Source organism: Petaurus breviceps, unplaced genomic scaffold (assembly GCF_028583685.1).
Source record: "Petaurus breviceps papuanus isolate PSGF00001 unplaced genomic scaffold, PetGlider_PUasm1.0 118, whole genome shotgun sequence".
Classification (NCBI taxonomy): Eukaryota; Metazoa; Chordata; class Mammalia; order Diprotodontia; family Petauridae; genus Petaurus; species Petaurus breviceps.
Window position 1 is genome coordinate 14,911,140 of NW_027185616.1, and position 17,540 is coordinate 14,928,679.

Sequence of the window (17,540 nt, forward strand, 5' to 3'; positions counted from 1 at the left end):
GTGACATTGAGAACTTGACTCCAATGGTGTGAAAATAGGCTCTTTTGTTAAAGAAAATGTTTAAGTTTCATTTGGAAGGGGCATTCTCTTTAAGTAGTCCATAATTTTTGTCCTCTCTCTGCCTATTCTTCTTTGTTCTGGGCAGAGCCTGCTGTAGGTAGCAGCTTTTGGAGCCCAGGGCAAATTTTACAAAGTCAAAAGCTGATCAATCCACTCTGTAGCTTGTTGTTTTGTTTCTCTGGGATTCTTCGTGCTCCCCCCTCTGTTTTCTTCTGTGCATTGTTTCAATGGCAGACGTAAGGACCCGCACCTATTTTCTTTTTCTTCCTTACTCTATTCCTATTCCTCTTTTCCTTCTTAACCCCACTTGGAAAAAGAAAGGAAAAGCAAAGCAAACCCTTGTACCATCTATGTGTAGTGAGGCAAAATAAATTCCCACATTAACTATAATCAAAATTGTATGGTTTATTTCATATCTTTAGTCCCAAAACTGTTTTCCATAGTGAAGCATAAAATGCAGCCTTCTATCAGATATTTTAAGCAAATATTTCAGAAATGCTTTCTATTTTAAATAGAAATAGAGGCCATTTAAATAGAAGGCCATTTTTGTCAGTGTGTTTCACCAGCCAAGGTATTAGCCTCATCAGGCCTTTGGACTCATGGTTGATCACAGCATTGATCAGTTTTAAGTCTTTCAAAGTTATTTTTTTCTACCAGTTGTTTTCCTGGTTCTGCTAACTTCAATCTGTATCACTTCATACAAGTTTTTTCAGGTTTCCCTTTTGTAATTTTTTATGGCATAATAGTATTCCATTGCATTCGTCTACCACAATTTGTTCAATCATCCCCCAATGGGTGGATCCTTAGTTTGTAGGTCTTTGCCACTACAAAGAAAGCAAAACAATAATGCCATATCTCACAGCCTTGTTTAGAAGATCAAATTGGTATGGGAAAGCATTTTGAAAATCATAATATACAAATATGAGGTATTAATTATGATAATATAATTGACTGTTCACTTAAAATATTTTTTAAAATAAATATTTTCAAGTTATTTATATATCTGCATTTGCTGCTATGTACCACTAAAAAGCTCTGACATGATCAAGGCTAATACTCATTCTAGGGGCAGTGGAGCAGTGCCAGGCCTTGACTCAGGAAGACTCATCTTCCTGAGTTCAAATCCAGCCTCAGACTCTTACTAGCCATTTGACCCTGAAAGTCACTTAACCCTATTTGCTTCAGTTTCTTCATCTGTAAAATAAGCTGAAGAAGGAAGTAGCAAACCACTCCAGTATCTTTGCGAAGAAAACCCCAAATAGGGTCAATGAAGAATTGTTCACAACTGAAACAGCTCAACATCAATAATACTCATCCTATGAATTTTCTTGATAAAATGAAACATAAAGGTAGGAATTTGCTTTTGGCTTTTAATTTTGATACATTCAAAGAAAACTTTTATTTTTGAGATAGGTTGGGTCGTGGAGAGAGGGTCCAGGCTTTTGATTTCTCCTGGTATGGAAATTCCTTTCGCCAATGCAGATCTCAATAAGTATGGAATTGATAGTATTAAAAAAAAACAACTTTCTGGGCCCCTGAGAAGCTAAGTAAATTGTTCATGGTCACAGCTAGTATTTGCCAAAAGCAGGATTTGAGTGCAGGTCTTCTCGACACCAAGGTCAGCCTTCTATCCATGATATCATGCAACCTCTCTAGTTACCTTTTCCAAGATTTCCAAGTACAATTTTAGCTTTGAGTTATCTGTTCTTCTGGTGAGTTTCACCTTGTTTTGGTTATATGGATAGCAAATTATTTCCATTCATTAAGCATTTATTAAGTGCTTACTATATACCAGGCACAAAATGAGGCAGAAGACAATCTCTTCCCTCAAGGAGCCCCCAGTAATAATGGAGAAGACAATTACACACACACACATGTGCATGTGTATTATACATGTATGTATACACATATACAAATAAGTTATATAAAGGATAAACAGGAGATAAGAAAGCTCTAGAATTAAGAATGTTTGGGAAAGGTTTCCTCTAGATCCTAGAAGATGTGATTTTAGTGGCAACTTAAAATCTGGGGAAAATCTGGGGAAGCCAAGAAGTGGGAATTGAATGAGAGCATTCCAGGCATGAAGGACAGCAAGAGAAAATGTCCACAGCCAAGAGAAGTATCTTATTCATGAAACAGCAAGGAGACAATTGATCAAAAAGTATGTGATGGAGAGCAAGGCATAAGAAGACTGAAAAGTGACAGGAGATGTAGGCTGTAAGGGCCTTGAATGCCAAGTAGAAGATTTTGGATATTAAAGCCTGGAGGTAAGAGGGGGACACTAGAGTTTTTTTGGGCAGGCAGACTGGCATGATTGAACCTGGGTTTTAGGAAAATCACTGTGGCAGTTGAATGGAGAATTGCTTGGAGTGGGGAGAGACTCAAGGGAAGCAAATCTACCAGTAGGCTATTGTAATAATTCAAGTATGTGGTAATGAGGACTTTCACCAGGTTTCAACAGACCTTGGTATCAGATTGGATTTTGCAGATACTAGTGAGGGGTAGAGAATAACATCTAGGTTGCAGGGATGGTGGTGTCCTCAATAGTACTGGTGAAGTTAGGAGGGTGTGAGAATTTGCGGGGAAAGATACAGGAATTCTATTTTGAACATGTTGAGTTTAAGATGTCTACTGGACATCCAGGTCAAGATGTCTAAAAGACAGTTGAAGTTGTAGAATTAGAGGTCAGCAGAAAAGTGAGCGCAGGACAGGTAGATTTTAGAATCATCAGCATAGAGATGGTAATTAAATCTATGGGAGCTGATGACAATACCAAGTGATGTTGTATAGAGAAAAGGGCCCATTGTGGGAAGCCTGTGGTTAGGAGTTAGGAACTGGATAAGAATCCTAAAAAGTAGTGGTCTGATACATAGAAGAACAAGGAGAGAGAGTGGTGTGATGAAAACCTAGGTAGAAAGGGGGTATGAAGGAGAAGAGGGTGATCAGTATTGTCTGTCAAAGGCTACAGAGAAGTCAAGGAGAATGAGAATTGAGAAAAGTCCACTGGATTTGGCAAATAAACCAGTTGCAATTTTGAAGACAGTAGTTTCAATGGAATGAAGTTGGAAGCCATATTGTAAGGGTTAATATAGTTGGGGGAATGAAAGGATCAGATGAGGATTTCAGGATGGAGGAGATATGGACTTGTTTGTAGACAGTGGAAGCAGTCAATAGAAAAGAAGAAATTGAAAATAAGAGAGAGTGAAGGTGCCAGAGAGGGCAGTATGTCAGAGGAGATGGGCTGGAATGGAATCTCTTGAACAAGTAGAGGGATTATCCTTGGTAAGGAATAAGGCCACTTAATCACGTGAGACAGGGGTGAAGGAGAAGACTGTGGCAGAAGACCTCTGAGTGATATGAAATAGATAGGGAACTCATTTTTCCCAGTGTAAAATGAGACAAGGTTCTCAGCTGAGAGAGTGGGATTAGACCCATGGGAGGTTTGAGGAGAGGTGAAAAGGTTTGGAAGAGCCACTATGGACCATATCTGAATCCTGAAAAATGTTTTAAAACTATGTTCAGTTGCAGCGGAGATTTGTTAGACATATTTAGAATTTTTGCTTAAAGGAGATGAATTTCTACACAGTCTTTGGTCATCATCTTTTAAAGGAAGAATGCGTGATCTAAACCATGAGATAGATTTTTCTTTCCTCTAATGAGAACATTTCATCTCTATCATTAAGATAGAACTGTGGCGTTTATGTGTCTGTGTAGGCTCTGAATTTTCACTGAATAGAGCTTAAGGAAGAGAAGAAAACTTTAAGAGACATCCAATTCATGAAGGGTGTGGGTCTAGTTAGTTTCTAAGTAAATTGCATAATAGGGCCACTTTGGATTAGCAAGAATTAAGCAGTTGTTTTCTCTGTGAATAACTTTTCTCCCTTGCTTCTCTCTGACTAATGCTTTATTCCCAGCCACCCAAGGAGATATCCCCTCTCCCCCCTTTTATGGTTGGTTTTCTGTTTTAATTATCAGGCCTGTAAAATGCAGCTTCACTCACAAGACACCCAGTGACAGCTCTATTAATGTTAACACTTGAGGTGGAAACAGCTTCTTAGTAATTATCTTCTGATAGCGAAAACCTCTTTGGAAGGAAAAAACTAAGGTGGTGTATTTATTTGAAATTGAAGCAACTTGGACTGTCCTCAAAGAAAGCATCAGTTATAAAATTAAATCAATAAATAGAAATAGTTGTAGAACACAAGAATGTGTTGTGGAATAGTGGTGTCAAATAGAAACAGATACCTGACAGCACATCATGACTTAGAAAATCACAAATTAATGTTATCTATGTTGTATCATTTTAAATTTTGTCCAACATTTCCCAATTCCATTTTAATTTGCTTTGTATACTTCTATTGTAGAACAAAGAGCTTTCTGGAGAGGATATTCTCTGACTTTATTTTTAATCTCCCCTCTGAAAATTTACAAAAGAGAACTATCATATTCAAAGACTAGACTTTGGGAAACTGAACCTTGATCTATTTTTTAAAAAAATTCTCTGAGTTATGCATATGCAAAAGCAGTTTAGTTCTATCCTACCTTTACAAGTTCTCATTGGAAAAATTCAGGAATCCCATACCATTCCTATTCAAGACCTGAAGCAGAGCCTTTGGATAGGTTTGAATTCTCCCTAATATTATCTGTGTGTTGGTGAGGTAAGTGATGAATGGCCTCACATATGGATTAGTATATAATATTCCATTCTTTCAATTTCATTCAGCAATTCAATTCAATAGACATCTATAACATGCCTACTATGTGTGAGGCACTCTGCTGGGCTTTGAGGACACAGAGACAAAAATAGCATAGCCCTTGCCTCTCAGAATGTTATATGTCAATGTGAGGAATAAGACATGTATACAAGTAAATATATAAGGTAGAAAGTGAAAGGGTCAAAGGAGAGATCTACTTATTTGAGGATAGGCTATAACTAAGTTAAGAATAATAGCATAACAATGTAAGTAATATTGTATATAATTTCGTGGAGAACGTGGCAGCTGAACTGCAGGAAGAGGATTTTTTGAGGGGGAAAGAAGGTGTAAATTACAAGCACAGGGAATCTTCTTTATAAAGAATGCTCAAAGGCAGTGATTCTCAAAGGGTAGCCTGGGGACCCTGGGAAGTCCTTTCAGGGTGTCTGTGAGGTCCAAAGCAGTAACTTAAGAAGCTTTTATTTCTAATATAGAGGATTTAGTAATACCCCCACATAAACAAAAGGTCTTTGGGGGCTCCTCAGTTTTTAGGAGTTTAAAGGGGTCCTTTGCCCAGAAAGTTTGAGAACCCATGCTCTAAGGTTGCTTCCACAAAAGTAAAAATGTTGGGAGGTAGGGTATGGTGGGGAATAAGGAATGAGTTCAGTTTAGGAGACTTTGGTGCCTAAATTAGAGTATTATTTCACTTGTATTTGGAGTAAAGCCTTATTAATTCAGTCTAGTTGGAAGGAAAGTAGACAAAAGGGAAGATGGCCAAATAGTGTGGATTTGAATTTTAAATTGATTTTTAAAACCATTTCATTTTTATTATCTTCTGTTACTTGTTGTTACAGGTGTGTCCAAGTAGAATTCCTGGTTTCACATATATCTATGGCTCATGAATTAGCAGCCTTTCTATGCATGCAGACAATAAAATCAATTTTCCCACAAGTTTGCTCTTCTAAGCAAAAGTGGTTAGTTTAGATTAGCTCTAATTTCCCTTCTAGCTTCAAAATTTCATGATTCTGTGAATCTAAGTAGGGCAACTATGCCTCCTACCATGTTATTTTATTTGCTTAGTAACTGTTGTTTATATTTGATGCAAAAGTAAACATTAGCTCAGAACTGTCAAAGTAGCAAAATTCTAATAGGTATAGAAATAGTCTCCACCAAAAGTCCCACTTGAATGTCTTTTCATGGTGCAGAGGGAATCCTAGATTCTCAATGATTATACTATCAAGGACAAACTCTGGCAGACCCTACCAAGTTGTAAAGGCTTTGAAACAAATATGGTAAGAGATTGTCTTTTTTTTCTTCCCCAAAGACAAGCCTAGGTTCATTCAGAGGCTCATCCTTAAAAGTTTGTCCCACTAATGTGTGAAAACAGATGTAGTGTTGGTGGAGTTGTAAACAAATTTTGGAAAGCAATTTGAAACTAAACCCTTAAAGGCTAATGAATTGTGCATACTCTTTGACCCTGTAATACCTTTACTAGGGCTGTATCCCAAAGAGATAAAAAAAAAGAAAAGGACCCATATGTACAAAAATATTTATAGTAACTCTTTTCATAATGGCAAAGTATTGCAAACTTATGGGATGCCCAAGAATTGGAGAATGACTAAACAAGTTGTGGTGTAAAAATGTAATGGAATATTATTATGTTGTAAGAAATGATGAAAGGGATGGTTTCAGAGAAACCTGGGAAGACATATCTGAACTGATGCAAAGCGAAATGAGTAGAACCAGAGGAACAATCTACACAATTGAAGTAATATTGTAAAGATAATCAACTTTGAAAGACTTAGGAACTCTGGTCAAACAACTTCCATTCCAAAAGACTCATGAAACTCATGAAACAGGTTATCCATCTCCAGATAAAGAACTAATGAACTCAGAATACAAATTGAAGCATATTTCTTTTTCTTGGCTTTTGTTTTTCAACAAGGCTAATGCATAAATTTGTTTTGCATATGTCTATGTGTATTTTGGAATTAGTTTTGTTTTTATAAGTCTCTGCTTTAAAAGTAAATAAAAATAAAGTAAAATTTTGGCCCATAGCTGATGGATTTTTTTAAAGTGGGGGGGAGACTTAGTAGCTCATGCTTACTCTCAATTCACAAACAGTTTCTGTTTATATTGGTGGAGGGAATGTTCATACCAATTAAGTTACAGAATCTTAAAACAGAAAATAAGTATTTAATTGTGTATTTGGTTTGTTATGGATCAAAGATTTAGAGCTAGAAGGGACCTTAAAAGAGTCCAATCTTTTTATTTTACATACGAAGAAATTGAGTCTGAGTGGTTGAGTAACTTGGCCAAGTCACATAGCTAGTATCAAAAGTATAATCCAAACCATGGTTTTTCCTGAGTCTTTAGACTCTAATTCTGCCACCCTAGCTATAGAATATCTTCCTTTTAAGACCTCTTTCAGCTCCATAGGAAGGCATCTTCCCTGTCCTTGCTACATGTACAGCTCATCTATGAGAGCGTAGTCAATCTCAAGTGTGTCAGAGTGGCCAATAAGTAACTGGTGGTAGTCAGCTACATTCTTTATATAACTGTTCTATGTAACTAATGGTCATTGCTACCACATGTAGCACCCCTTTCTAGAAATCCTCCTTCCTGCCTTTCTTTTCAAGAGCTTATTTGTACTAATGTGGCCATCACACCTATTTTCTCCATCTCCTTTATTAGCTCAGTGCATGCCAAGAATGATAAAGTACCATCCAGGTTTTCTTTCAGAAACCTTCCAAGCCAAGGAGGACTTTAATTTAAGAGTCAAATTTGTTGGGAGTTTTTCCTTATACTTAGTTGTTATACTTATATACTTGTTATACTTATTATGTTATATCTACTTGTTATATAACAAGATTCCCTTGAACTTCTATCTTCCCTGTCACAAAGACATGTTTTAGGTATTTTCCCTCAGGTTACCTCAACTCAGAATTCTGGATGCTTAGAAAGTGTTCATGACTTCTTTCTGGGTCATTATGGCATCTCCACCTGAACACTAGCTGAAGTAGGGTTTAGGTTGGTGCCTGAACTAGGGCAACCCAAATGTTACTCCAGAAAGGAACAACTACCCAAACTACAGTGTCTGAATGATTTTTCATCTGCTAAACCAACGAAATGGATTCCTGCCACATCAGTCCTTTAAATTCTACAAACCTTTTCCATTTTTAGCTTCTCTTTGCTTATCTGTTAAAGAATGTAATAATTGGGGGGCAGAGTCAAGATGGCAGAGTAGAAAAAGGACCTCTGTGTGGCTCCAATACATGTAAAAGGGGACTCTGAACAAACTTTGGAGCTACAGAACCCACAAAATGACACAGAGAAGCTAACCTCCTGCTGAGGACAGCCTGGCAGGAATTGGTCAGCGCATCGTTCTGGGAGCCGAGCCCAGCTCCACACCAAGGTTTTAGCCCCAGGGCAGGCCTGACCAGCTGCCGGCTGGAGGGACTCCAGATAACCAGCAGCTGTGACCCGCTATGACCAGCAGCAGCAGTCCAGAATTATCAACACAGATCCTAAGGACAAAGTGAGAGGTCAGTGCAGTGTGGACTTTGGGACCCAGTAGTTGGGAGTGCATTGGCTTTTGCTCCCGGGGCGAGAAGCCCCTGAGGGCTGTGGCACCGCCGTCTCCACATGGCAGCTTCAACTCCAGGCCTGCAGAGTGTAGGGGGACCAAGCAACTGGTCTGAGGGGTAATCATTCTTGCTTTAACCTGCTTGGATCTGGATCGCAATCTAGGGTGGAGGTCCTGGGGTGTGTGTCCAGCTTCCCAGAGCATGTGGAGACCTCAGAGAGGGCACCCAACTAATACCTCTGGCAGCTGAGAAAACTCCAGTGTTTGGTACAAAGCTCCCCTTCCTGGTGGCAGAGTCCTACTATGGCAAAAAGCTCAAAAGTCAAGTAATTGAGTGGCAACATGACCAGGCAAAGGAAGCAAAGCAAACAGAAGAATCCAACATTAGACTCCTATTTTGGGGACAAAAAGGTTCAAAGCATGGAACAGGAGGAAGACAATGAAGTCAGAACTCCTGCACCAGAAGCTTCAAAAGAAAATATGAGCTGGTTACAGTCCATAGGAGACCTTAAGAAGCAGATAAGAGAAGTGGAGGAAAAATTGGGAAGAGAAATGAGAATGATGGAACAGCTTAACTGAGGAAAATAACACCTTAAAAAACAGACTAACTCAAATGGCAAAAGAGGCTCAAAAAGGCAATGAGGAAAAGAATACCTTAAGAAACTGAATTTGCCAGATGGAAAAAGAATCTCAAAAGCTCACTGAGGAGAATCATTGCTTCAGAATTAGATTGGAGCAAATGGAAGCTAGTGACTTTATGAGAAATCAAGATGCTGTTAAACAGATCCAAACAAATGAAAGAATAGAAGGCAATGTGAAATATCTCATGGGAAAAACCACTGACCTGGAAAATAGATCCAGGAGAGATCATTTAAAAATTATTGGACTACCTGAAAGCCATGATCAAAGAAAGAACCTAGAAATCATCCTCCAAGAAATTCTCAAGGAAAACTGCTCTGATGTTTTAGAACCAGAGGGCAAAATAGAGGTTGAAAGAATCCACCGATCAACCCCTGAAAAAGATCCCCAAAAAGAAAACTCCTAGGAATATTGTAGCCAGGTTCAGAAATTCCCAGATCAAAGAGAAAATATTACAAGCAGCCAGGAAGAAACAATTTGAATATTGAGGAAACACAATCAGGATAACCCAGGATCTGGCAGCTTCTACACTGAGGGATCGAAGGGCTTGGAACATGATATTCCAGAGGTCAAAGGAGCTGGGATTAAAACCAAAAGTCACCTACCCAGCAAAACTGAGTATCATGTTTCAGGGGAAAATATGGTCATTCAGTGGAATAGAGGACTTTCAAGCATTCTTGCTGAAAAAAAAAACAGAGTTGAATAGAAAATTTGATATTCAGATACAAGAAGCATGAGAAGGTAAACAGGGAAAAGAAATCATAAGGAACTTACCAACATTGAACTATTAACATTCCTACATGGAAAAACCATAATTGTAACTGACAAAACTTTTCTCAGTATGAAAATAGTTGAAGGGAATAGAAATATATTTATACATATATTGGAGGGTATAAGGGAGTATGAATACATATGTGAATATGTGTATATATGTATACAGGTATACATAGATAGAGGGCACAGGACCAATTTAATAGGAAGGGATGATGCTTAAAAGGTGAAATTAAGAGGTAAGAGAGGAATATAATGAGAGGAGATGGGGAGAGACAGAATGGGGTAAACTATCTCATAGAAGAGGCAAGGGAAAATGGTTACAACAATGGAGGGGAAGGATAGGAAGGTAAAAGGGAATGGGTCCACCTTTTTCTCATTGAATTTGGCTCGGGGAGGGAATGACATACATACTAAACTCACCCTAGAGGAGAGTAGGGGGGAAGGGGATAAGAGGGGGGGTGATGGAAGGGAGGGCAGGCTGGGGGGGAGGGAAATTGGAAGCACCCACTTTTGAAAAGGGACAGGATCAAAGCAAAGAATAGAACAAGTGGGAGGTGGGATAGGAGGGAGGGAAATACAGTCTTTTTACTATATATATATATGCTATGTTAATGTTTTGCATTAGCTACACATGTACAACTTATACTGAACTGCTTATCTTCCCAGTAAGTGTGTGTGACAAGGGAGGAAAGGAATGAATTTGGAATTCAAAGTTTTAAAATCAAATGTTTAAAATAGTGTGTGTATATATTTATTAATACTATTTTACATGTAATTGGGAAATAAGATATAGGCACTGGGGCATAGAGATCCACCATGCCCTACTGGAAAAGTCGAAGAGGGTATGGGAGAAGATATGGGAGAGAGCAGATTGGAGGTGGGGATATCTTGTGGGACTGCTCTTTTGGGGCAGTGGGTAGGGAAAAAACAGGGAGAAAATTTGTAACTCAAAATCTGGCAGAAATGAATGATGCAAATCAGAAGTTAATAAAGCATTTGAAAAATGAAAAAGAAAAGCCCTCCCTGGTTTCTCCCACCCCCCTCTCCTCAAATTAACTTATATTTATTTTGTTTGTATTTTATGTGTATTTATATATGCCCATTTTGTCTCTTTCAATAGAATCTAAGTTCTTTAGGGCAGAGACTGTTTAATTTTTGTCTTTATATCCCCAGGGCCTTAAAAAAATGTAATAATTGATGATTTATCTCAAGGTTGTCCTGAGAGAAATATTTTGGAAGCTTTCAAATGCTGTATAAATCTGAGGGTTATTTTTTTTAAAATACAGTTTCTTAGCTCTTATTATGAAATAGCCAGATTCTTATGAACATTCCATGTTCAAGTCATTGGCTAGAGAAATCATATTGTATGGCTATCAAAAATGATTAAATCTTTCTTTTTTCTTTCTACCTTCTCTTGCTAGGTGCTTTTATCATCTGCTGGACTCCTGGGTTAGTCTTGTTGCTTCTAGATGTCTGCTGCCCTCAGTGTGATGTCCTGGCCTATGAAAAATTTTTCCTTCTCCTTGCTGAGTTCAATTCTGCCATGAATCCCATCATCTACTCTTACCGTGACAAGGAAATGAGCGCCACCTTCAGGCAGATCCTCTGCTGCCAGCGGAATGAGAATGCCAACGGCCCCACTGATGGCTCAGACCGCTCAGCATCGTCACTCAACCACACCATCTTGGCTGGAGTTCATAGCAATGACCATTCAGTTGTGTAGAAACCATGTGGGAAATGGAGAACCAGCCATAGACTGTTGAGGGAGTCCTCGGGGACAATAACAAACTGATGTCTTTTCAACACTAATCAACTACAGTATTGGTTTCTAGAAAACCCACTCATGCACAAGACTGGTCATGTATGAGAACTGGCATATGCGAAAACACTCATCCTATTTCTCCCCTCCCTGCTAAAAGTAGAAAGCTAATTCCTGGTAATGGAATTCATAACTAGATCACAGAAGGTCTCTTTAAACTACACTGATTAGATTTTCAAAGACTGCTTTGTTTTGGTGCCAGTTGAAAACAGTTCTGATTAATTATACTTGTGCCTGTTTAACTTCATTTACATGTAGAAACTTAGGCTTCCCCCCATCCTTTTTTTTTTAAGAATACATTTCATGTAATAAATGTCATGTTTATGCTTGTCAGCACGCTTCTGATGGATATTTTATACATAGAGAGATCATAGTCTTCATATTTTTTGCTCCACTACCATAACTTCAGTATTTCTTTTTTCCTGGTGCAGAAAACAAGAAAACGATGTAAATTACAATTGTTTCTTTTTTTAAAAAAAAAGCATGCATGTAATGTATTTATGCAGTTGTTTTAATGAAAAAAGAAAAGATACTCATTGTTAAATCTTCTAGAAAATAGAAGAACCTAGACCTAATTCCAGTATTTCTTTAGATTATGAAATAAATAGTATTCTAGTGTCATGGTATTTTAACTTCTCATTTGTGGTACCAAGCATGTAACATATGCAGGGGTCCTTAGTTTCTCATTGATGGGATTTGTGCTCTAAGAGAATAGAATCATGAAAGAAAAATTAATCACAATATTATTTTTAAATGTATTTATGATAACTGAGTGTTTTCTCATCCCCTGTGCATATTACAAAGGGATTTTTTTTTTTTAAATTGAGAAGTGTCATGTCACATTTTACCTTTGTAAAAAGGAATTTTCTGTTTTTGCACTGAGTGGGTGGCATTTTTATGGTTATCTTATTAACTTACCCTTCTTTTTTCCTTAAAGAACAGTGGTTACTTGAGTTACATTGAGGTACAGTATTTTTTTTTTAGTGCAAATCTAAGTAGAAATAGTAAGCTGCCACAAAAGAAATAAAATATTAATATAGCTAATAGTGTTTTGTTTTACTGGTCTAATGTCCAGATCTTGAAAACCAGATATAAGTTTAAAGAAATTACAAAGAAATCAAAAGTACCATAAACTACCCAATGAAGAAGCCTCTTATCAGTGAAATGTAGTGAACAAAGGACCTTTATATTAAATAGCTTGGGCACTTATATCTGAAAAGTGGGAGTGGGTATGTGACTGTATTATGTATCATCTTCCCCAGGCTTCCCCCATAATAGATGCTTTCATGTTGTTAGATGTTCTGATATTATGTAGTCTAAGGTCTGTAAGTAAGTGCGTTGGTGTGACACAGGAGATCACATGTGAGGGGACACGGTCACAAGAACGGTCTGGAGAAATGGAAGAAGGTAGATGACGTCTGTAAGAGTACTTGTTAAGCTTAGAGGGACTCGAGGTAAAGTTTACGTTTGGAGCACTAGCGCAAAAAGTGCAGAGAACTGAGAGCAGGAGAGAGGAAGTGCAAACATTTTACTGAGATTGACATTGATGCATTTTATTTAAAACATAAAATATGTTAATGTGAATGAGAAGATGAGCCCTGGAATTTTCAGTCATGTAAATATATTGGGAGCAGGAGGGCTAGTTTAACTTTGAAGGGAAGAAAATGAAATGCTAAGCCACTAATAAAGTTTTCTCAATGAGTATATGATAATGTGGTGTTGGTCGTGATTGGTGTTTGTCTTTAAGACCTTTCCAACATGGTCTATGTTGATTTCCAACAGTTTCCTCTCCTGAATTTCTCTACTGTGGTTGCTTCCTGAATTTGATCCTGAAACGGAGACATTCAGGAGCAAAAATGCAATTCTGTTTTAAGTGGTCTAATTTCTTAACAGTGATGCATAAACTTTCAAGTGGGTTCAAAGGACAGAAACAGAAAATTTTAAGCAGGGGTCCTTAAAGCTGGTATCTGTGAACTTTTAAAAACATATACTTTGGTAACTATTTCAATATGATTGGTTTCCTTTGTGATCTTTCATATTTTATTCTTTTAAAAACATTAATCTGAGAAATGACCCATAGGCTTCACTAGACTGCCAGTGGGTTTCATGACACAAAGTAAAGAATTCCTGATTTAAGGTATGAAAAATAAAAACTGTGAGAAAAGATTAAAATTTAAACTTCAGGGGAAGAAAAATTTTACACAGGGTCCACAGGTCCTACAAATGACAAAAAAAGTCTCTGTGGCATGAGTGATTTTAGTTGATATATTGCGTAATGTCCCAGAAAGATTATAATGTCGGAGATAGAAGGAATCTTAAATATTATCTTATCCAACCCATTTTTATAGATGAGTAAATTGAGGCCTTCGTTATCATTAAAATGATAAGTAAGCTCCTTTAGGGCAGAATCAGTTCTATATTATTCTCTTGTGTTCTCAACTTTGTCTAACAATGCTGATCATAGAGCAAATATTAGATAAATAATTCTTGAATTGCAGAAATCTTAGTTTTACAATAAAATTTAGTGCTCATCTAAATTCTCAGTCATTTTAGGAATTTCTTTTGCAACATCCCAGTCATCCAGCCTGTGCTGAAACATTTTAAATTTTGAAACCCCTAACCCTAAGGACACAGTCCATTCAATTTTCAGCTGACTCTAGTTTTCAAAAAATTAATGGAAAGCTGAAAGGGACCTTTGAGATATAGTTTAACACTTCAATTTCACAGATAAGGAAACTGGGATGGAGAGGGTAAGAGCTTTGTCCAAGATCTGTGTCAGAACCAGGATTCAAACCTTGGTCTTCAGACTCCAAATTCAGTGCTCTTTCAACAATACCATACTGTCTTTCTTGTCTTTCATGTTGATTTTTCAAATTCTACCTATCCATCCTATTGATGCCTTCCGGAGAAAATATAGAGTTCAGTTCAATATACTTGAATGCCTATTAAATACAGGACACAGCACCAAGATGTGGACCAGAGGAATATGGCATGTGTACGAACATTATTTGTGGAAGGAAAAAGCTGTTCACGCCTGGGGTACTCAGTAGGATGTGTCACCTGGACTGAGCCTTGAAGACACAAAATGAGAAAAAACATTGCAGCCTTGAAGGACTTTCACATATAGCTAAGTGTTCAAGTCTCTATTTCTCTGTTCTCCAGGCCAAATATCCCAATGTTTTTTTTTTTTTCTCCAGCTATTCCTCATACGTTTCAGAATCTTATCACCTTGGTCACTGTACCATGGAGGTAGGTTAAGGACTCCTTAAACTTTTTTCACTTGTAACCCTTTCGGCACTTCTTAAACTGTGGGCATGTGGGGTCATGACATATAGTTTAAGAAGCACTGTGTTGGTGCTTCTCTTTAAATATACCAGCCATTGGTAGAACCCAACTACTACAATATACAATAGGACCATCACTTTCCATGGCCTCACTAAACCTGGCCCAATATACCGTCTATACAGTATGAGTAGACACAGTGTTGATAAAGATGTTACTGTAGTTGGGCCGTAGTATGTATCTATTTGGGGAGAGATTTGGATGTGTAACACTTCCCTAAAGAAAAGAGAGTAGAGGCAGCTAGGTGGCATGGTGAATAGAGCGTGCTGGCCCTGGAGTCAGAAGGACCTGAGTTCAAATTCGGCCTCAGACACTTTACGCACTTATTAGCTGTGTGACCTTGGACAAGTCACTTAAACCCCATTGCTTTGCCTTCCCCCCCCAAAAAAAAAAAACAAAAAGAATAAACTAAATAACTTCTAACCACATCATTGTAGGATTAGCCTGTTCTTTGGCTGTATTCAATTTTTAATCACTCATGATTTAACAGTCTCAAAACATTCATACTATTACAGTTGTCCCTTCCACATTGTGACTTCTCTAGCATGGTTTTGCTATATCACAGGTCTGCATAAGAAATTCAATGGAAATTTTTTAGGTGTTTTGCAGAAACTGCAGACACACAAAGGCCAGAAGATGACACAGAAAAAGTTTAGAAATTCAGAAATGCATAAAATATATGTAAAGTATTGTATAATATCAATCCAAATTTTATAATAAGGCACAGTAAATACTCTGTAAAAGAAAAATTCAGACTCCCTGACACAAAGGAAGGGTTAAAAAAACTATGTGAATTTTCCAGATTGCAAAGGTGCTGCATCCTTAACCCCTGAGATGTGGAAGGCATAACTGTATTTGTTCCAGGAATTGAAATCTGACATTGGGTGAATCCATTTGGGGTTTATGAGAAGAGATAGTCAATAGTCACAGGAGGAAAGGCATGGAGGGGTTTCAGTCTACACTGTTGGAACAAATACATTCATGAGATCATAGATAGGTCTGCTCAAATATGGAAATATTCTAAAACAAAATGTAATAATAAACAACAGAATCTTTCACTTTTGTATCCTGAAGGGAATCTAATATTAATGAATGATTTACTTTCATCCTTGATAGAGAAAGCATAAACCTAAACAAAAACCTGACTTGGGAAAAATCAATGCAGTCATTCAAACATATTGAATCCATTGAGAGTGACTGTTATACCCTTCTCACCATTCAAGGTCCAACTCTTCTATGAAGGCTTATCTAGCTACTCCAGCCTTCATCAATCTCACTTAATTCAGCTTCTATAATACCTCTAGTTTGCAATGTGAGTTTAATGCTTAATTGATCTTAGTTTCATGTATTAGACTCATCTATCCATGTAGATTAAAAGAGGACATGAGAAATGTTTGACAGGGCAGTTTGATCTTAGATAGAATAGCAAAACTCATCACTAACTCTGTGGTATAGAGAATTAAGTTGGAGAGCCGTGGGTTCAGAGGCTATTAGCAGAGACCTTTGATACATCTCTGGTTTCCACTTCCTGTTGTTGAAAGGCAATGTGCTCATTAGCAAAATTTCATGGCTTCCCATTTTTACTCATAGACTTTGTTTAAATGACTTGTTTGCTTAACTGCCCACTCTGAGTATGTGTCCCCAGAATTTGGCAGTTTAAAATGTACAAACATGAGCCAGATGGTCCTTATCTCAAACAGTCATTTGGAAAATCCTTCAGCTTTGTATGTTTTGCATTAAAAAAGAACAAACTAGAGAGGAAAAGTAAGATTTAAAGCACATCCAAATTTTTAGTTATATCAGAAAGAAGAAAAAGAAGCCATATTGTTCACTATATACAAAGAAAACACTAAGGAAGAAAAAAAGTGCTCTGAAATTTCTTTCTAAGGAGTGGTAATAGTTTGGTGTAGGCTTTCCCCTGCAAAACCATGCAAAAACATTACTTTATTGCAGCACAGATTTTGTCGGTTCTGCGCTATTGAAGTCTGCCAAGGAAGCACATTTTCAGGTAGGTTGTACCATGTTGGATTCCAGTATGGTTCCACTTGACAGAATATATCTACTGTCCAATGGCCAGCCTAACCTATGTATGGAGAGACTCAAGGCTAGGAAATTGGTCACTAGGTGATGATTTAAGCTTTAGTAACCATTAAAATATAAAATAATAAAAGTACATAATGACCTTTGCTTACAATTCCAAGTCTCCATCACTCAGTACCTGTAATGGACTTATACTGTCTTCATTTGGTCAAACATTGACTAAAAGAGCCAAGGTTGTGTGAAAAATTTGAGGAAGAAAAATCACTTTGGGGGGGGGGGGAGGAAGTATTCATTGCCTGAGAAGACTCCATGGGGGATCATAGATTTGGAGTTGGAAGGGACCTTAGAAGTCAATGAGTTTTCAACCACCTCACTTTACAGTAGGTAGAATTGAGTCCCAGATAGGTTCAGGGACTCGCTTGTGGTCACAGCAGGATTTGAGTTCTGGTCTTTCTGACCTGACCTTAAAGGCAGGTAAAACTTCAATGCACAATGGTATTTTTTTGTTTTTGTCTTTGTACCCTCAGCACCTAGCATAGTACCTGCCACATTTGAGGGGTAGCAGCTAGGTGGCGCAGTGAAATGA

General features: G+C 37.7%; 1 protein-coding gene across 2 annotated transcripts in view; it reads left to right on the forward strand.

The window, feature by feature from the left end:
- The window catches only part of LPAR1 (lysophosphatidic acid receptor 1), a 153,524-nt gene extending 140,248 nt beyond the window's left edge, over positions 1 to 13,276 (forward strand). For both annotated transcript variants that reach the window (XM_069086612.1, XM_069086604.1), the window contains exon 4: positions 11,175 to 13,276. In XM_069086612.1, the coding sequence (XP_068942713.1) occupies positions 11,175 to 11,476 (302 nt within the window). In that variant the 3' untranslated portion in view covers positions 11,477 to 13,276. The remainder of the gene's footprint in view (positions 1 to 11,174) is intronic.
- Positions 13,277 to 17,540: the final 4,264 nt, after the last annotated feature.